Source organism: Conger conger, chromosome 3 (genome assembly GCF_963514075.1).
Source record: "Conger conger chromosome 3, fConCon1.1, whole genome shotgun sequence".
NCBI classification, from domain to species: domain Eukaryota; kingdom Metazoa; phylum Chordata; class Actinopteri; order Anguilliformes; family Congridae; genus Conger; species Conger conger.
Genome location: NC_083762.1, coordinates 43,738,829 through 43,760,579, shown reverse-complemented (window position 1 = coordinate 43,760,579; position 21,751 = coordinate 43,738,829). Strand labels below are relative to the sequence as shown.

At 40.1% G+C, this 21,751-nt stretch overlaps 1 protein-coding gene across 1 annotated transcript in view; it reads right to left on the bottom strand.

Moving 5' to 3' along the window:
• pde11a (phosphodiesterase 11a) overlaps positions 1-21,751 on the bottom strand; it is a 103,103-nt gene that overhangs the window by 76,962 nt on the left and 4,390 nt on the right. Inside the window, exon 2 of the mRNA XM_061235654.1 lies at positions 21,560-21,718. Coding sequence (XP_061091638.1) covers positions 21,560-21,718 — 159 coding nt within the window. The remainder of the gene's footprint in view (positions 1-21,559; positions 21,719-21,751) is intronic.

The following is a 21,751-nucleotide window of genomic DNA, read 5'->3' as shown; positions in this document are numbered from 1 at the left end:
TATGTTTTGGATCATGAGTAGATCCATTCTTTCTATACACTTTGGCCTTTCCATCACTTTGGTAGAGGTTAATTGTGGTCTCATCAGTCCATAAAACTTTGTTCCAGAACTTTTGTGGCTCATCTCTGTACTTCTTTGCAAATTGTAATCTCACCTTCTGATTCTGACTACTGATGAATGGTTTGCATCTTGTGGTATAGCCTCTATATTGCTGCTCTCTAAGTCTTCTTCAAAGGGGCTGAACTGCATATATATACAGTGCATCTGGAAAGTATTCACAGCGCTTCACTTTTTCCACATTTTGTTGTTACAGCCTTATTCCAAAATTGATTAAATTCATTTTTTTCCTCCAAATTCTACACACAATACCCCATAATGACAACGTGAAAAAACTTTTTTTTGAGATTTTTGCTAATTTATTAAAAATAAAAAACTAAGAAATCACATGTACATAAGTATTCACAGCCTTTGCCATGAAGCTCAAAATTGAGCTCAGGTGCATCCTGTTTCCACTGATCAACCTTGAGATGTTTCTACAGCTTAATTGGAGTCGACCTGTGGTAAATGCAGTTGATTGGACATGATTTGGAAAGGCACACACCTGTCTATATAAGATCCCACAGTTGACAGTGCATGTCGGAGCACAAACCAAGCATGAAGTCAAAGGAATTGTCTGTAGACCTCCGAGACAGGATTGTCTCGAGGCACAAATCTGGGGAAGGGTACAGAAAGATTTCTGCTGCTTTGAAGGTCCCAATGAGCACAGTGGCCTCCATCATCCGTAAATGGAAGAAGTTTGGAACCACCACGACTCTTCCTAGAGCTGGCCGGCCGTCTAAACTGAGCAATCGGGGGAGAAGGGCCTTAGTCAGGGAGGAGACCAAGAACCCAATGGTCACTCTGTCAGAGCTCCAGCGTTCCTCTGTGGAGAGAGGAGAACCTTCCAGAAGGACAACCATCTCTGCAGCAATCCACCAATCAGGCCTGTATGGTAGAGTGGCCAGATGGAAGCTACTCCTTAGTGGAGTTTGCCAAAAGGCACCTGAAGGACTCTCAGACCATGAGAAACAAAATTCTCTGGTCTGATGAGACAAAGATTGAACTCTTTGGCGTGAATGCCAGGCGTCATGTTTGGAGGAAACCAGGCACCATGCCAATCACCTGGCCAATACCATCCCTACAGTGAAGCATGGTGGTGGCAGCATCATGCTGTGGGGATGTTTTTTCAGCGGCAGGAACTGGGAGACTAGTCAGGATTGAGAGAAAGATAAATGCAGCAATGTACAGAGACATCCTGGATGAAAACTTGCTCCAGAGCACTCTTGACCTCAGACTGGGGCGACGGTTCATCTTTCAGCAGGACAACGACCCTAAGCAAGAAATGGGCGAAACTGCCCAAAGATAGGTGTGCCAAGCTTGTGGCATCATATTCAAAAAGACTTTAATAAAGGCTATAATTGCTGCCAAAGGTGCATCTAGTATTGAGCAAAGGCTGTGAAAACTTATGTACATGTGATGGGTTTTTTTTTTAAATAAATTTGCAAAAATTTCAAAAAAACTTCTTTCACGTTGTCATTATTGGGTGTTGTGTGTAGAATTTTGAGGAAAAAAAAGAATTTATTCCATTTCGGAATTAGGCTGTAACATAACAAAATGTGGGAAAAGTGAAGCGCTGTGAATACTTTCCGGATGCACTGTACATATTGTATTGTTGTACTCGGGGTATTCTAGCTGCCAACCATGGTATGCTGGTTCGTAAGTTGATGTATTCTTCAAGGGTTCCAACTGTATCTATGTGGTCACGCTAGGACTCGGAACCGTACCGTCCTCTCGGGTCCTTATCACACTATGTGTTCGATCTGCACTTCGTTGTACGTCACTCTGGATAAGAGTGTCTGCTAAATGCCTCCAATGTAATGTAATGTAATGACCATGATATACTATTGAACAGACTCAGGAACTATATTGGACTTAGTGGACAGGCACTGTCTTTAGTTTAAACATTCTTGTGTGACAGGACCCATTTTGTTCAACTGAATGAAGGATTTTATGACATCTCAAAGGTGAAATATAGTGTTCCACAGGGTTCAGTGCTTGGAAAATGTCTCTTCTCATTGTATATGCTGCTCCTTGGTATTATCATTTGGAAACTTTGGGCCTCATTTATCAATATTTTTGTAAATCCCTGTGTTAAAATGGTTTGTTGTCAATTAGCCTACTTTTGTATATATAGGCTACAAAAACTATGAATGTACTTCATAGGACTGGAATAAAAATGACAGGAATGGCATGTAGATCTTATGAGTTTTGGCTCCAAACTCAGAAGGAGGTGTCTAGGCAGTCAGAACCATTTTTATATGCTCTATGGTCGAAACTGACTTGTGAGTCTCACCAAAGAAATTGGCTCGGCTTTGAAGATGTGCTCTCTCTGAAGTACACCATCTTCTAATAATGCAAGTAGATTTGACAAATGTAAATGTAATGTAAAGATTGGTCAGCCATTACAACAAAGGTCTAAGCTATGGCTTGTACATCCTATTAATAGCAAACTTTGTTGCAGAATGAAATATCACCCATTTTAATGTTGAATCCAGTTGCACTTTTTTAATATTAATTATTATAGTATTCCATTGGCTTATTAAAATTACTTAAATCACTAACACAAAATGAATGAATGGAATAATAAAACCACAAAACAAGCTTTTTTGTTCGCTCTCATTTCCGCGCACAATAGAGCTGAGGGCACTTGTGAAGTCTATTCGGATCCTACTAAAATACTGACATCCAAAAACGAAATAAATCCTACATTATTTCTGTAAATGCATTTATGAATGATTTACTGTCAAATTCGTTTGGCTCACATTTGATAAATAATAATAGTCCATAGTGTGGATATTCATTGCTATGTGGATGACACTCAGTTATACACTCAACAGGCACTTTATTAGGAACATTTCTACTTTATTACACCTACTTATTCATGTGATTATCTAATCAGCCAATTGTGTGGCAGCAGTGCAATGCATACTGTCATGTAGATATGGGTCAGGGGCTTCAGTTAATGTTCACATCAACCAGTGAATTTGACCGTGGAATGATTGTTGGTGGCAGACAGGGTGGTTTGAGTGTCTCAGCTCAGAAACTGCTGATCTGCTATGATTTTCATGCACACTAGTCTCTAGAGTTTGCAAGGAATGGTGCAAAAAACAAAAACAAAAATCCAGTGAGTAGCAGTTCTGCAGACAGAAATGGCTTGTTAATGAGAGACGTCAGAGGAGAATGGCCAGACTGGTCAAAGCTGACAGCAAGGGGACAGTAATGCAAATAATCACACATTACAACAGTGGATAGGCTACAGCAGTAGAAGTCTAAAAAAAAGTTGAGTAAATACCTAATAACGTGCTCACCGAGTGTACATCTCACTGAAACCTGGTAAACCATTGCAGCTCTTGTGGTTGTGGTTGCTATGTGGATCATAAAGTAGTTGAAGGTGCTATAAAAACACTGTGAAAGTGTCAAAATGCAGGCCCCAAATAAACCCACGGAATCCATATGAAGAAAATGTGCATTTAAATGGCCCGTTTGGACTGATACGCTAGTTTGCTTCAGCAAGGCTCACCTCGTAGCCAGAACAAATGCAATTGCTCAGCACAGACGGTTTTCAGCTCGCTGGAACTAGCCAGCCAATCAAAATAGTCACTGAGTCACTAAAACAGCCTGTTCTTGGTAAAGCTCATGAGAGGCACTGCAGAATGGACATGTAAAACGATAGATTTTTTTTGGCACTTAAAACCACATATACATCTCCTTATGGATATTAGGACCTAAAATAAAACTCAGGAAAGATGTACAATATGGGACCTGTCTCGTACTTTGCAACTCTCCAAGTAAAAACTGAAATGTTGGTTTTACTTGTCGGTCCAAAATATAGCATCTTTATTACAAGTTCATGGACAGGTAGACAAAACAGGACCATATTGAGCGTGGTCAGGGACCATGATCAATGAGATGTAATGTGCACATGACAGGCAGCAGAGCACTGTGTACTGGGTTTCCTAGACACAGCCAGTTCCATGATCGCTACCTCCCCTCCCCTGCTACAACTGCCCCCCACCATTTCCCAAGAATCTCTAAAGGTATAATATCATATATGGTGATATGATACATATGATAAGACGATGGCATACATATAACTTGCTTATAATTTACAGAGCTCTGAGGTGTACTTTAAGTGTTACACCTATATGGGTATATGTATTATATAACATACATTGCCTTGGTGAATTTTAATCTGTGAATTTTACCAACAGATAATGACAAAACACAATCATACTTAGATTATACAATTAGCCAAGTGATCTAAAGTTGTATGATCCCACTGGGAATCAACATAACACAATTTGAAGACCTGTGACAATTAACTACACAAACATACGGTGAAATATGTTAAGTAATTGCATAAAAGTGTGCTGCATTAGGTGATAGCTGTAAGCTTATGAGACATATAGACTGAAATTCTGTAAACAATTTCTTCATTAAGTTATTTCTCTCCAAAATATTTAAAATGTAGTTTTATCAGTGAAAATGAATCAAATATTATGTCCATGATTGCAATGACAGACCGACTGTAAAGGCATTTGCAAGCAGAATGACTAAATACTTTTTTGTCTGGTAACACTTTATGCTAATCATAAAACTGTCCTTTAAGGTGCATTGATTGGCAGCGAGCATATAAAAGCAATTGCATGCTGACTGCCAAAAAACACAAACCTATAGAAAATTATATATCCGTCTTCCTTCTTACACAACAATAATAATACTAATACTACTACTACTATTACAGTAGTAATAACATACTGTAGGTGTAATGAATTAATGTAACAAAATGCATTATTAGTTTCTAAATTGGTACAATTCCCATCTGAAAATAGTTCATATCACAAATATGATATGATATTATAGCACAAAAAAGAGAATGAAAGAAACATTTTTAAAATCAGCATCTGTAATGGTCATGCATAATATGACATTAAATGGATAGTTCACTTTGAGTGTTTTAAAAAATATATTATTTCAGATTTTTGTATGTTTTCAATTGGTGCAGATACTGTGTATGTGCATTCAAGGATATTTTAGATATGTACATATTCTAACAATCTACTGGCTTTACATTGGCAGGTGTATGGCATTTGAAGGTTTGTGGTCTGCATTACCATGGACATCCCCATGAAGTCACTGTAGGTATTGAATTGTCACAATCACCTTTTATATTATACAATAAGTGATACCACTAAAGAAAGCAACAATAATAAAAGCAATTATAATACACTATTTATTGTATTTAAACTATATAATTATTTACAATTGCAATCCCAGAACTTTAACAAGCTGTTAATTTTTCTTAATAATTTTTCTTAATAATGTGCTATTGAAGTTTCAGGGGGTTATTTGTCCTCTTAAACCATGTTATGTTAGACATGGCCATGAATAATACAATTTCCATGTTCAAATAGTGCTTTTTGTGCTATATAGCAAGCAATTACATAAAAAAGGCAACTTACTGATCAAACTAAAGACTGAGGTAAATCAATAGGCCCCTAATTGGTGAAATTGTGGACACCTGGCCACTAAAACTAACCACATGGAAGATGATAAAGATTTTTTAATTCCAGAAAGAAATTGAACACATGTGTTCAGCAACCTAATTATGAGCCCATTGTTTAACATTTGATTAACATTTGATAAAAAAAAATGTGACCTCTTTTTATGTAATTGTTTGCTAAATAAAATAAAAACATGGGAATTTTGAGAAGATGCAAACATACGCAGGGCCCCCAGCACCGAGTTTGGGAACAACAGAGTTATAGGGAGGTAAAGTTGATGCATCGGGAATTATGCATAAATACTAAAAACTGAATACGATGGGATTTCAGTGCATAAAAAGTAATGTTCTGCAACCTGCAACTGATGCCAAGCGCAATTGGGGAAAATAAACCCATGGGCGCAAATGTGTTGGTATGTCCCATGAGACTGGCAGCCCCAAGTTGTATTTGATACAAAGATCTGACCGTATGCTCGTAACTACGAAAATCTTTGAAAAGCACCAAAAAGCTGCATAGTGATAATTTGCGGATGATCTGGAGCCTTTTAATTTAGGGTTTTTAGAACTTAGCCTAATTTGCTTTTGTGAAATTGTTGTTGTTGCGCTCTATGATTAATTCTGCTAGCATAGCACTTAGCAGTTTCCTGGAAATGCCATTCAGCAGCACTTTCACTTTGCCTCCCTGTAGGACCATTAACTAGTTACGTTGTTAGCTTATTTCCGTTGTGTCACCGCTTTTAAAACGATGGACAAGCCGTGTCAAACAAACTGCCAAACACTTCGAAAATTCGAAAAACACAAGTGCATTAACAGAAAACACAAATGCAAAAGCCACAACATAACGGAAGTGCGCAACAACAGATTAAATGGGTGGACTACTATTGCCGGTGAACTATATGGAAGAGGAAAGTTCTTGTCCTTTTCAGAAGTAAGCAAAACATCTAGCTAACTATGATTAACGTTACTATGGCTATGTGATTGTTGTTCATTGTCTTTATATTTTCATATTTATGTATGTACTGCCATCATACTTTTATGTATTTCATGCATAAATTAAGAGTATTAGTAGGATTTAAATTTTTAGCTAACTAAGCTACGTTTGAACTGAAGTACAGCCCAGTCCTACAGAGGGTACGCAGAGGGTTGCTGCAGCAGTGAAGTTTCCTCCTTAGATCTTTGTTTTCTTCTGTTTCAGGTCAACCATCCAACCTTTATATAAAAACTGATATTGACTGGGCACCATCATAATATTTTTTTACGGATGCCATGCCATCCAGACCTAGTTTAACCCCTGTGTTGTACCGCAAAAATGAATGAGTTGCTATGAGTTGCTACGGCCGCTTGTCCTCCAACACATCATCATCAAGGAAATTATCACATGATGAAGAACAATCCACAGTTTTAATACTACAATCTAAAATGATAAAATAGCAAAATTACACATTATATACATATTATATCTGGCTAAGATGAAAATGTACCAAATAAACTACTAATGCCCACAATATATTCCTCCTGTAGTTCATCCTCCTCAGACTACCTTGACAAAATTAGTCAAATCTAGAACTACTAAAGATCTATGAAGCCAAATGTAAGCAGAGTACCTTAGTGTCTCCAAATCTATCCAAATGTTGCAAGGGGATTTCAACATTCATTGTGAGTGTTAAGAAATCCAAAAAAGCATGGCACTATGAGTCATGACTCTCGCTAGTACTGCCCTGAATGGGTACAGTGTAGTGCACCTGTCAGAGCCGGATCTGGGGGGGAGGTGCAGTTTTTACAATAGCCTCCAAACATGTCAATATGTGCGGAGAGTGCAGCCTATTCCAAACACTAATCATGGAAGCATTCGTGGTAAGCCACTTGTGACCACTGTGAAATCAGTATTGTCCTCTTTTCTGATATGCTAAGACTGCTGGGAAATGTGTGTGTACATTTTCATCCAATGTCAAGTGTCTATTTTTAATAATGTGCTGATGCAGATGATGTAATTAGCTGGTTTTGGTGGTAAAATTTGAACATCAGCTAGTTAGGGAATAAGATGGCTAAAACAGAGAAGTGAGCTATCGAAGCAAATCAAAATAGAATCCTTAGAGCAGAATGGTAGCTTAATCAAAGTTGGCTTTTTTATGCTGACACCAATCTGAGACAAAACTTTGATGTGACCACTAACTAACGTCACAGCAGGCTGTAGCTTTAGAGATATATCAATAATATATATGGTCAACTGCTGAAATCATTCAATACACCTCAGTCTACTTTTGGTTGGGTTTTCATATTATGTGGCTGTGAGCATTATGAAGTCATCCAGGAATGTAAAAAGACTTCTGCTGAAGTATACATCATTGTACACTTCATTGGGGGAGTGGGAGAGGGTGGAATTGAAGCCATTTTGTTTGTAAACTTCAAAAAATAACGGTTTCTGGGGCAAGGAGTGGAGGAGGGTGGTAGTGGAGTTAAGGAGTATACACTTTCCGGCTATTTGGATGCACCCTTGGGGATTATACGTTTTCCGTCATATTGGTGTTGTAGACTTGCTATATTGGTGAACCAGTATCCTTGAGTTTATATTTCCTCATCTGTATCTAATGCCCTGTATCTAATGCCCCCAAATATATGGCAGTAAGGCTAGAGTTTGCTTTAGCCATGGGCGTGAGTCAGTAATAATTTATCAATGCTTCCAATAACCACAGAAAAACTAAAATTAAGACTTGCATACCTGTGTATTACTGCATACTGTATTACTTTGTAACGTTGTAGATGACTATGTGAAGCCTTTCATGTGCTTCGATTAGTAATGAAATTGGTTGCTGGAGCACTGAATGTCTGATTTGAGCAGTCTCATGGTGGCAGCACCCTGGCTACTAGGCCTGGCTGATTAGATACACGGGTGCCTTGAGCCTGGTTTGGGAACCACTGATTTAGTGTATACCACTGCAAAACTGAACAGAGCTAAAACCTCAGTGGTCCAAGCATGGGGAGAGAAGTACTCAGCCATTACTTTTTTGTTAATATATTGACAAAGAAATTTGATTATCATTCATAGGCACTGCTCCAAAAAATCATGACACATCAGTAAACCAACAAAACATGTCAGTTCTGCCACCACAGGGTATCTACAGCCTTTGAAGATTGAAAAGTTGATATAGAATGCACTCCAACTGTCATTTGAGTATCACTCTAGCAGGACTGCATCAAAGAGGTAACTATCACCTTTTTTCCATTATATCACATGTAAATGATTTCACTTTCACATATTTTAAATTATAGAATATATCATAGATTTGGTGATAATATTGTTTTTTTGCCAAGGATTATGTAATGTGATAACTGCAATTCTTTCAGAGAAAAACTATTTGTATGAAACTCAAGATGTTACTGTCCCTTGTTCTTATAAGTGCTGTGTGTATGTTTTTATAAAAGGACATTCATGTACAGTCTCCTCCAAAAGTATTGGAACAGCAAGGCCAATTCCTTTGCTATCCACTGAAGACAATTGAGTTTGAAGTCAAAAGATGTACGTACGTTCTGGAAGTTTTATGGACTCATGAGACCAAGATTAACCTCTACCAAAGTGATGGAAAGGCCAAAGTGCGGAGAAAGAAGGGATCTGCTCATGATCCAAAACATACAAGCTCATCTGTGAAGCACAGTGGAAGAAGTGTCATGACTTGGCCTTGCATAGCTGCTTCTGGAGTGGGCTCACTAATGTTTATTCATGATGTAACTCATGATGGTAGCAGCAGGATGAGTTCAGAAGTCTAGAAAAACAATCTGTCCGCCAACTTATGGAGAAATGCATCCAAACTAATTGGGAGGAACTTCATCATGCAGAAAAACAATAACCCAGAACACACTACCAGCACAACAAAGGACTTAATTAGTCCAATGCTGCGGTAACCCAAAAGGTAAATGGTAAATGGTTGGCATTTATATAGCACCTTTATCCAAAGCGCTGTATAATTGATGCTCATCCACCCATTCATACACACACTCACATACCGACGGCGATTGGCTGCCATGCAAGGTGCCGACCAGCTCGTCAGGAGAATTTGGAGACGAGTATGATATAGGTAGCCAATGCAAACTGTGCCAGGGAGGAAAACTATGCAGGCTCCCAACTGCGCCATAGCCTACCTAGGACTGAGAATGGCAAAGTGATAATGAAAGACGAAGAAGACATCCTGTCTCCTATTCCACTGTCAAAGCAGGAATACTGGCCCCAACACTAGAATACACAAAAACATTTACAATTTAATTCGACTTACCGACTTACCGACATTTACAATTAAATTTGACTGAGGAAGCAGTCTTACCGACCCTAACATTATAATGAACGACAATATTTACGATTTAATTCTCCTGACGACGCAGGATTACTTTTAGGAGAAGGGAATACATGAAACACATTAACCCTGTATTTCCACTGACGACACAGGAATGCTAATGCAGAGGTAGGAAGACACTACAGGAAAAAGACACAAAATGACAGCAAGAATAATTTCCACCTACGGATAGGAATATTGACTTCCCCTTATGCTTGATTAACTGTAGGGAGTCTGAGCCAGCCTTACTTACCAGAGGGTCTCAGTACTCCTGGGTCTACCTTAACTCAGCCTGAAGCTTCTCTAAAGGTAGCTCTAAAACAAGTCGAAAATAAACTATGTGGACAAACAGCTAATGTGAGCAAGCATGTGGAAAAAGGGTTCAATAACCTCAAAACTCTAACACTTGCCCTAGACCGTGGGAAGCTGCCAACAGGGTCTCAAACTCCCAGAGGAATCCAGTTTTCCCACAGTCCTGTGTCTAGCATTTGTGCACCAAATAAAATGTGAAAGTGAAGCTGTGACAGACTGTCCTCACAACCCTAAGATGATGGAGAATTGCTACGTGTTTAGCTCCCTTAGACTCCATCACAACAACAATAGTAATTGAGAATCGTCAGTCACACCTCACATAATGCACAAATGAAGAATAAAATAACATGCTCTGGGGAATGCAACAATTCAAAGAGAAATAGGGCTTAAATAGAGAGACACACAGCTGACCTTGATGAGCAATCAAACCACACACGGCAGACAATTGGAATTAGTGGTCATTCATTGCCAAAATGGAATTAATTAATAGGCAGGAATGCGACAATGGCAAGAGCATTCCATTTGCCTAATTCACGTTTTCTCGATGTCTTTACTCATTTTTCTTTTCTCTTTTCCTTGCCTTTCCCAATCTGTGGACCTAGGGGCACAAAAATGAGGAAAAAAAGGAAAAAGAGGAGAAAAATAAGGGATTGGAATGAGCCCAATGTATTTTTTCCCTTCATGCACCTATTTGGGCAGGTTGGTCTTTAAATTAGGTGTTGCCACTGCATTTACATTTACATTTTAGTCATTTGGCAGACGCTTTTAATCCAAAGCGACTTACAACTGCAATTCCCATATTGTGATTTTTATGCAGCTGAATGCATCCTGGTCTTAGTCATTATGGTACAGCCCTCAGATGACCTGGCTATTCTTTGTGGAAAGCTGTGTGTTACATAACATTCTAAATTGTCGTGTGGATGTGTCAGACACATTACAGGACTTTAGAAGTCTTGGAGAACTGCATGTCTGTCAATGAACCCATATAGTGGCAGAAGAGCTGCTTCATCTACTGCCTGGTACACAACAGAATGGTTTATTTGACTGAATAAAGTCCAAAGCTTTGTCCAGAAAGTATTGCTTTTATTTGCACATCCACCTTAATACAGTGCAGTTTTTCAAATAGCCTATGGTCCGAGGGATTCACTGTGCATGATGCTTTTTTAAAATTTGGATACAATAAAAAAAGGGATTTATTCAAATGTCACCATTTCAACACGTTCCATTTTTTATTCTTAATCCGCCAAGGGGCAAATGCAGTTGGCTTTAAAGGGAATGAAAGATGGCATTCTGAATGGTTTATCTTATCTTATATTACATCCGTACATAATTAAGCCATTGAGTCCAGCCCTTTTGAGCCTTGCACCTTGCCTTTGAACGATTCGCCATGAAACTAGCAAAAGTGGATCTTACCCCGCCCTAAATTGACTTGTGTGCCGTCCTTCATACTTTGCGTTTTGACTATGAAAATAGGGCCCCTTGTCTTCTTCATGGACAGACATTGCTAGCTAAAGGAGTTCCTATATTGTCTTATATAGGAAACTTGCACATTTGGTGAGTTCCAGCAGAATAAATTCTTGAATAAAATGAGCATTTTTGTTGATGTTTGCAGTTAACTGTGCCATTATATAAAGAGACATTGCTGTTGATTTTTCTAATGTTAATTTTCGGCACATTGATTACCAGAAAAGGAAGGTCCAGAGAGGTCCATTATATCATAGTGAACTGCATCTAAAAAAGTTGTCAACGCTGTCAGAAAGGCAGAATGAGTAGCAAACCAGCATGTGGGGGCTCACTTTTGCCAGGATATGTCCTTCAAATATAATTTGCGACTGGAGCAAATTGAACAACTTGCTTGTTTCGTCCAGTGATTTCTTTTCCTGGCTTTGCTCCAGAATCAAAAAACCTCACCTCCCTGTTCCGCTCACGCTCTCACCTACAATAATAATAATACTTATTATAATAATAATAATAATAATAATAATAATAATAATAACTGTTTATTGAGCTGACACTTTTATCCAAAGTGACTTACAGTGGATTAGACTAAGCAGGGGGACAATCCCTCCCAGGAGCAATGCAGGGCCTTACTCAAGAGCCCAACATCCATCCATCCATTCATTATCTGAACCCGCTTATCCTGATCAGGGTTGCAGGGGGGCTGGAGCCTATCCCAGCATACATTGGGCGAAAGGCAGGAATACACCCTGGACAGGTCGCCAGTCTATCTCAGGGCACACACACCATTCACTCACACACTCATACCTACGGGCAATTTAGACTCTCCAATCAGCCTAACGTGCATGTCTTTGGACTGTGGGAGGAAACCGGAGTACCCGGAGGAAACCCACGCAGACACGGGGAGAACATGCAAACTCCGCACAGAGAGGCCCCGGCCGACGGGGATTCGAACCTAGGACCTCCTTGCTGTGAGGCGGCAGTGCTACCCACTGCACCATCCGTGCCGCCAAGAGCCCAACAGCCACGCATATTTACATTTTACATTTTAGTCATTTGGCATACGCTTTTAATCCAAAGCGATTTACATGTGCATAGGTTCTTCCACAAGTCAAAGCATCACATCCATAACTAGGAAAATACATGTGAAATGCTGTTCTAAACATATAGTCATCATAAGTGCAATTTCAAACAAGAGGGATAGGGATATCAGAAAGGGGGGTGGGTGAAATCAGGAGGGAGGACTAAGGTAGAGTTTGAAAAGGTGTGTTTTTAGTCTGTGTCGAAATAGGGGGAGGGATTCTGCTGTCCTGACAGTGGTAGGCAAGTCATTCCACCACCGAGGAACCAGAACGGAAAACAGGCGTGAACGTACAGCTTGACTGCCAAGAGCTCATAGAGAGGGAACTATAAGGCGACCAGAGCTGGGAGAGCGGAGTGGTCTAGCTGGGGAGTAGGGAGTGATCGAGGATTGTATGTAAGGTGGGGCAGTCCCCTTAGCAGCCTGAAATGCCGACACTAGGGCCTTGAATCGGATGCGTGCGGCAATAGGAAGCCAGTGGAGGCCAATGAGAAGCGGGGTGACATGAGCCGACCTGGGCTGACTGGTGATCAGGCGGGCTGCAGCATTCTGGACCAGCTGGAGGGGCTTGATGGCACATGCTGACCGAGACCGGCTAGGAGGGAGTTGCAGTAATCCAGGCGGGAAATGACGAGCGCCTGGACTAGGAGCTGGGTGGCTTTCTCCATCAGGAGATGATGGATACGGCGTATATTGTACAGAAAGAACCTGCAGGTTCTGGCAGTGGAGGATACTTGTGGAGCCAGGGTGAGGCAGTTATCAAGAGTCACCCCAAGATTCTTTGCCGTACGGGAGGAGGAAACTACAAACAGTCAGTGAGAGGTCGATTGACAGAGAGGACTTAGCAGGGAAGTAGAGAAGCTCAGTTATGGCAAGGTTAAGCTTCAGGTGGTGGGAAGTCATCCACACAGAGATATCAGCCAAGCAGGCCGAGATCTGTGTGGTGACCTGGGTATCGGGGGGGGGGGAGGAAGTAAAGATATAAAGCATATTTTATTGTGACTACACCAGAGCTTGAACCACCAACCTTCGGGGTCCCAGTCACGTACCTTAGCCACTAGGCTACAGGCTGCCTACACTCCCCAAGTTGTCGAAGCTCACCCACGAATAAAACAACAATATTTTATTCTGGCTTACTGTCATTAGCTATGATCAACTGACAAATCTCCCACTTCGCTGTCATGTAAATAGCTCTGTGGAATGGGTGCCCTCCATAATGTAAAGACCCATCATTTATTTATTTGCCTCAGTCCTCCACAATTTGAGATCTGTAATAAACAAATCACATGAGTTAAAGTGCACATTGTCAGATTTTAATAAATTGCATTTTTATACAGCATAATATAATTACAGCAGTGTTTCTACATAGTTCCCCCATTTCAGGGCACCATAATGTTTGAGACACAACAATGCATCCTGCAGCGTAGCCTCTGTATTTATGTTCTTTATTAAGTCTTCTCCGGACAGTGGTCATAGACAAATCCACAGGTGACTGCTGAAGGGTGTTTCTGTCCTGTCGGACAGGTGTTTGCGGATTTTTCTTTATTGTAGAAATAATTCTTCTGTCATCAGCTGTCGGTCTTCTTTGGCCTACCATTCCCTTTGTGATTAGTAAGCTCACTGGTGCTCTCTTTCTTTTTAATTATGTTCCGAACTGTTTATTTTGGTAAGCCTAAGGTTTGGCCGATATCTCAAACCATTTTATTCTTGTTTATCAGTCTCATAATAGCTTTCATTGGCACAACTTTGATCAAAAGACTAGAGGAAAGGCTAGGTGCTGAGAGCTCTTTTATACCTGCATTATTAAACACACCTAAGCAATTACAAACACTTGTGTCCCAAATGTTATTGTGCAATAAAATGATAATTTGAGACTGTGCCCATTAACCACTTGTATGATTCCAAATCAAGTTGGGGCAATGCAGAGGCAAATGAAGACTAAATGGGTTTTGTCCTAAACATTATGGAAGGCACTGTACGTTAGCCACCGGTAGGACAGCACCAGTGGGTTTCTGCCAGCTCTAGCCAGCCACATGGCGTGCACTGTTAGTTATATTTACAGTGGTGTGAAAAAGAGTTTGCCCCCTTCCTGATTTCTTATTTTTTTGCATGTTTGTCACACTTAAATGTTTCAGATCATCAAACAAATTCAAATATTAGTCAAAGACAACACAAGTAAACACAAAATGCAGTTTTTAAATGAAGGTTTTTATTATTAAGGGAGAAAAAAAATCCAAACCTACATGGCCCTGTGTGAAAAAGTGATTGCCCCCTAAACCTAATAACTGGTTCGGCCACCCTTAGCAGCAACAACTGCAATCAAGCGTTTGCGATAACTTGCAATGAGTCTCTTACAGCGCTGTGGAGGAATTTTGGCCCACTCATCTTTGCAGAATTGTTGTAATTCAGCCACATTGGAGGGTTTTCGAGCATGAACCGCCTTTTTAAGGTCATGCCACAGCATCTCAATAGGATTCAGGTCAGGACTTTGACTAGGCCACTCCGAAGTCTTCATTTTGTTTTTCTTCAGCCATTCAGAGGTGGACTTGCTGGTGTGTTTTGGATCATTGTCCTGCTGCAGAACCCAAGTTCGTTTCAGCTTGAGGTCACGAACAGACTTTTGTCTCGTCAGACCACGTCAGAGTATTTTCCCAAAAGTCTTGGGGAACATCAAGATGTTTTCTGGCAAAATTGAGACGAGCCTTAATGTTCTTTTTGCTCAGCAGTGGTTTTTGTCTTGGAACTCCATGCCATGCAGGCCATTTTTGCCCAGTCTCTTTCTTATGGTGGAGTCATGAACACTGACTTTAACTGAGGCAAGTGAGGCCTGCAGTTCTTTGGATGTTGTTGTGGGGTCTTTTGTGACCTCTTGGATGAGTCGTCGCTGCGCTCTTGGGGTAATTTTGGTCGGCCGGCCACTCCTGGGAAGGTTCACCACCATTTGTGGATAATGGCTCTCACTGTGGTTCGCTGGAGTCCCAAAGCTTTAGAAATGGCTTTATAACCTTTTCCAGACTGATAAACAGGAGACGGTTAGTAGGCTAATGTAGCTAGCTACATTAATCCTAAAATCGAGCTCGTGTAGACACACCAAAGAGGCAAGCAACATGCCACTCCATAGCTGCCAACTCTCACGCTTTCGGAGTGAGACACACGCATTTGCCTGTTTTCACACGCACATGCAAATGCGTGTGTCTCACGCCGAAAGCGTGAGAGTTGGCAGCTATGCCACTCAGGATGCACGTTTCCAACACCTCAAGAGGAATCTCATAAGAGGGTCGTCCTACACTTCTCCCTTGTTGATTTTCTAATGCAGCACAATGCAGAATCGTCTGCAGGTTGCTCCACACAACCTTGTCCACATCAGAATCAGTCAGTGCTGCAATTTCTACAACGCTGTCTACAAAGTCTTCCACTGTTTCTATAATATTATTGAGTGGTACATTACCACTATCAATGGTATCTGCCAGTCTTAACATTTCATTTCTTAGCTCCGATAAAAACTCCATTTTGGTACCTAGCTAACCGGTAGTATAGTCACACTTGTAAAGAACATGGAATAAATAAAATGGATTTAATTAAGGATTTATTTATTAATATGTCACAAAGCGTCCTCCACACAGTCGGGGTGTCCCATGGGGATACAAACACAGACTGATAAAAGAGGACAGTGACATTTAAAAAAATCGAGTCATTCCTGCTTTCGTCATGTTTTCGGACTGGTTCCTGCCTGAATAAAGTGCGTCTGAAGTGCATAAGCACACCACTGCTCATTCTATTTTTCTAGCGCTGTGTGGGGAATTAAAGGCACTGCACCAAATAATAGCTCATTACATATCAGCAGACACCAAGGTCAGCACTTGACGTAGGCTACTGCCTCAGAGTTTGTCTTATAATTTTTTCTTTCAAATCAGACCGTTTGCTCACTCCTATATTTTCTTTTTTACAGGTGCTGCTGCACACAGGATCTGCTCATCGGCTGAAGAACTAAATGGGCCTAGACTGCCATATAAAATCTTCAAGCCACATCTTTACATTTACTGGTTGCTCCAGCAACACAGTGATTCATTTGCATATACTCACATGTAGAAACAACTCTATGATCTTATGAACTGTGGGTGATCTGAAATGGTTTCAATGTGAACGCACCTTGAAGCTTTAACGTGCAAAAAACATTTTTTTATTATTAAAAATGCTTCATTTTCTGACCAGCATTACACCTAAAAATCAAGAAAAAAATGGTACCATTTTTTTGAATGTATAAGCATAGTGTAGCTTGTGTTTTGTGAGGTTTTGAAAAACAATGCAAAACAAATTTTAGTGCTCATCATTCAAGTGCTCTTCAGAGTCTTTGACCAACAATGTTTATTTACATGGCCTTTCTGCAATTGAAACTATTGCTAGTGACCTTTATATGCAAATGTAATGAGGATGTGAGCATGGAATGTGTATGCTTCTCTTGGCCTTTATTTCAGAGCATGCTCTCTCTCTCTTTCTCTCTCTCTCTTTCTCTCTCAGAATCATGTGATAAGTGGAGAGATAATCTTGCCTAAGAATGGCACTGGTAGTGCAGAGATCATATCTGAAGTCTTTTAATGTGAGGAGATGGTTGGTCTTCATGGATTTGGGAGAAGCTGACCCACAATTCAGAGTATTGAATTCCTCCCTACCTAATGGCAAGAGGCGACCACGGTCTATCCAAACAGAGCCCAGCCAATTGTAGATGAGGGGTGGAGCCCAGATAACAGCTACTTAGGTGTGAGTCCTCCTTCCTTCTCCCAGGGGACAAAGCTATTAAGGTCTATCTGTGTAGCTCAGCAACTTACTGATTAAGTAGCAAATGTCATCCTGCTAATAACACCTATAGAACAATTAGTAAACAAATACTGGGTAAGTCTTCACAGGAGAAAAGCAGAGGTCAGCAGCTTCTAGCCACTAGCAGAGAAAACATTGATTTGATTTGATGGCTTCGATACCTTTTATTGGCTTTTGCTGAAAGCGCTGCTATGCCTCGGCCAATACAGTCAGCCACACTCAGCCAAATTCATTTCAGCAGACACAACAGTACTTCCACCAGCCTATGCAGTTGGCTGAAGTATGCTTCTATTGAGCTTCATCATTAAACGTATTTGTGCATTTTAACAGTATTTTGTTTCAATCGAGTGTCACCCTTTAGGTCCTTCCTTAGCCATAGTTCCAATCTTATCAACCTTATTTGCAAACAATATATTATTTTGATGTGATCAGCTCTGTTTTGAGTGTAGATGTTCAATGTGAAGTGGGGATGATGTGTTCAAGGTGCAACCTCTTTGATAGAGAGCCCAAACATATCTATTGTTCACAGCTTTCAGATATTAATATGGTGCATTTAGTTATTTGGAAAAATTAAAAGGGAGCTGCCATGGGCGGAAACACAACTTAACCCAATCTGGAATGTCCCTTCTTGATTTTTATGAAAAACAATTAAACTCCATTGCATCAAATTATCTTGCAGTGGGGTTTAATGAAATACTATTTGTCTTTGTTTTAATAAAAGCATGGAAGACCAAGTCCCCTAACTGAGGGTTTATTCTCCACTGGATAAATCACAGGAAAACCAATTGGTTTTGCCGGTGGACATTCATTGAACCCTCACATGATTAGATTTAGAAGTGTTGAAATGAAACTATAAAGAAGTTAACACTGTTCTCGGACCATTTGTGCATGATCAGAATATACTATCTGCTGTATATCAATTGCTGAATTTTATTCATCTCAAATATAATGTACATGCTGGTAAATTATTATTCCAAGTGAACCCGTTCTTCTACCAGAATCTGAATGCAATATCAATATTCTGTTAAGGTTACCACATTTTCACCAAATTTTCCAAAGTGGTACAATGAGTTTTATTCAGCAGTTGTTGTTTTTTTTGCTATGCCGCACCAAAGTCAACAAAACGTAACCGGTTTTAAAACAGATTTTCAGACCACCGGCGATTGGCTGCCATGCAAGGGGTTAGGCATCTTGCTCAGGGACACTTCAACACACCCAGGGCGGGATTGAACCGGCAACCCCAGGATTGCCAGACAACTGCTCTTACCTCCTAAAATAGTATTATTGGCTCTGATTACAGATAGCCACTAGGATAGATTGGTAATTCTTTACGTTGGAGTTCCAATTATGCTAGGGCTTGATGTTGACATCTGTGCCAGTCTTAGGCATTCTAGTTTGTTTTTTTACATAAATGTATTTAACCTCCTAAGACCCGCACTCTTTTTTGGTATGCATTTTTAATTTCTCTTTGCAATTTGGGCTTATTGGGACCTGATAAGTATAAAAACTAAGCATCATCTTTTGACATGATGTAGTTTTTGAGAAAAATGATGTCCACATATGTGGACTCTCGGTCTGAATTCCCATAGAACACAATAAAAATGTCCCAAAATGTGGAGTCCACGCATGTGTACGCCAGGTCTTAGGAGGTTAATTTTTTTTTTCTGCATTAGTGTGTGAGTAGGAGTTTTCCCAAACATTAAAATTAAATTAAATGTTACAGCAAATTGTTTGTATTTCATTAAATAATATAACATATTAAGTAATAGAACAGAATAGTTTTCGGATGTCAGTTTTTTCGTAGGAGCTGAACAAACTTCACGAGTGGTCTCAGCTGATCGTATTACGGGCAGAAATGAAAAAGCACAGTTGTAAAGTGTGTTTTGTTATTTTATTATTCAATGAATTCATATTTTATTAATATATAATAAAATATATATATAATATCATATTTATTTTAACAGGCGGCACGGATGGCGCAGTGGGTAGCACTGCCGCCTCACAGCAAGGAGGTCCTGGGTTCGAATCCCCGTCGGCCGGGGCCTCTCTGTGCGGAGTTTGCATGTTCTCCCCGTGTCTGCGTGGGTTTCCTCCGGGTACTCCGGTTTCCTCCCACAGTCCAAAGACATGCACGTTAGGCTGATTGGAGAGTCTAAATTGCCCGTAGGTATGAGTGTGTGAGTGAATGGTGTGTGTGCCCTGCGATGGACTGGCGACCTGTCCAGGGTGTATTCCTGCCTTTCGCCCAATGTATGCTGGGATAGGCTCCAGCCCCCCTGCGACCCTGTTCAGGATAAGCGGGTTCAGATAATGGATGGATGGATGGATATTTATTTTATTTAGAGTGGCTAAATTATTTTAATATGCCATTTTGAAATTATAATTATTCATATCACATAAAAATGCAATAGGATTCAACATTAAAATGGGTGATGTGGGAATGGGTCATTCTGGTAATCCCAATTAATTAATGCAAAAGTGGAGTTTAATATGAATTCCATAAAACACGTATAGGGCACGCCTACGAAAAAATGATCGATAACGGTGAGTTCAAGTTCATGTTACACCTGCAAACATGGTAGGCTATAGAAGTGGCATGACATGTAGCTGATTTGTTTACATGTTTTGTTTTTTGCCTCGTGTTTAATGTCAGAGGTTGACGTGAGCTGTTTTTCCCAGTCGGAAGGTGCTAATTCGTTCATTCTAATATGATATGAACGCAGCATTAAGCTTTGTTGTTATGGCTTTACATCACATTTAGATCTTTATTAGAAGATTTGAAGCATGGCCACATAATCACTTGGTTTGAGCTATAGGCTACATCTCCTATGATTTGCCAAATGTATACTCTCTCAGTGAAGCCTGGAAGGCAGCAGCTTGTCAAAATAGTAAACTAATGATGGATTTAGCAAACTAACTAGCACAGTAACATAAATACAGATACATTTCATAAAAATACATGAAAGAAAAGTTGCTAGAGAAGTAATAATATGTACACATAATCTGTGGTTGGCAGAGCTGATAGCTGAAAGTGCCAAATGTGAAACCATTTTCATTTTACCTGTTGCATAGTGCGTGTTACTTGAGAAAGAGTTTACAACAGCTAGGCTATATTGCCAGGCTTTAGTCTTCCACAGCTGTGACAATTCACTGTTTACACTATGGAAATAAAATACACTGATCAGCCAACCTGCTTAACCTGTGGTTTATTTCAACCAGGAAGGAGAGGGATGAAGGTTTTGGAATGGCCGCCACAGTCCCCAGACTTGAATATTACTGGAAATCTGTAAAGAGATCTCAAAGATGCCATACATGCAAGGAGGCCAAAGAATATTTCTAATACTTCTAGAGGTGTTCTGCCAGAAAGAATGGGGAAAAATTCCCAAAGCGAGACTTGAAAGACTTGTAGCTGGCAGCGTTTACAAGCTGTTATTGTTGTCTAAGGAGGCGTTAGTATGAACTAACTGGGTTCCTTTTTCCTATTTTTTATTATTTTGAAACTGTAAAACATTTTTATAAAAAGTAATCTTTTAAAAGATTTTAAATCTGTAGAGATTTGAAAAAATGTGTCATGTTTAACATTGAACCATTTAGAAGTCAGGTTTGCTTCTGTTCACTTAATTGCAAAAGGCTTTTTGACCAGGGATGCCCAAATATTTGCACACTACTGTAAATAATTTTGTCATATCGAATTGTTAACGGCGCACTGTCAATCTCAGTCTTCACTGAATACGATTTTTTGAGCTCACGTGTTGACAAACCAAGTGCAGAAACAAAAATGACCAGGTGCACAAAAAAACAAAAAATACATTTTTGTCTCATCAGTGCTGGAAGGTACAACAGCCAGACAGCTCATGTGTAGCTTCAGCAGAGAGCAGTGGCATGGTCTGGATTCAGTACTAGAACAGGATGAACCAATCGGCAGTTCCCAGGATCACTAATTTAAGCTTCAGGTTAAGCTCTTACCTTTTCATCATCCTCGGTGAACAGTGTACCCCCAGGGTCTTTGTTGATTGCCTGAGCAACACCAATGATCTCCCCGTCGCTGTTCCGAATAGGCATGCAAAGCAGCGACTTGGTCTTGTAGCCGGTCAGCTTGTCAATCTCATCGCTGAAGCGACGGTCCTGCAACCGAGAGAGAACATCCAGCTGGTGGGT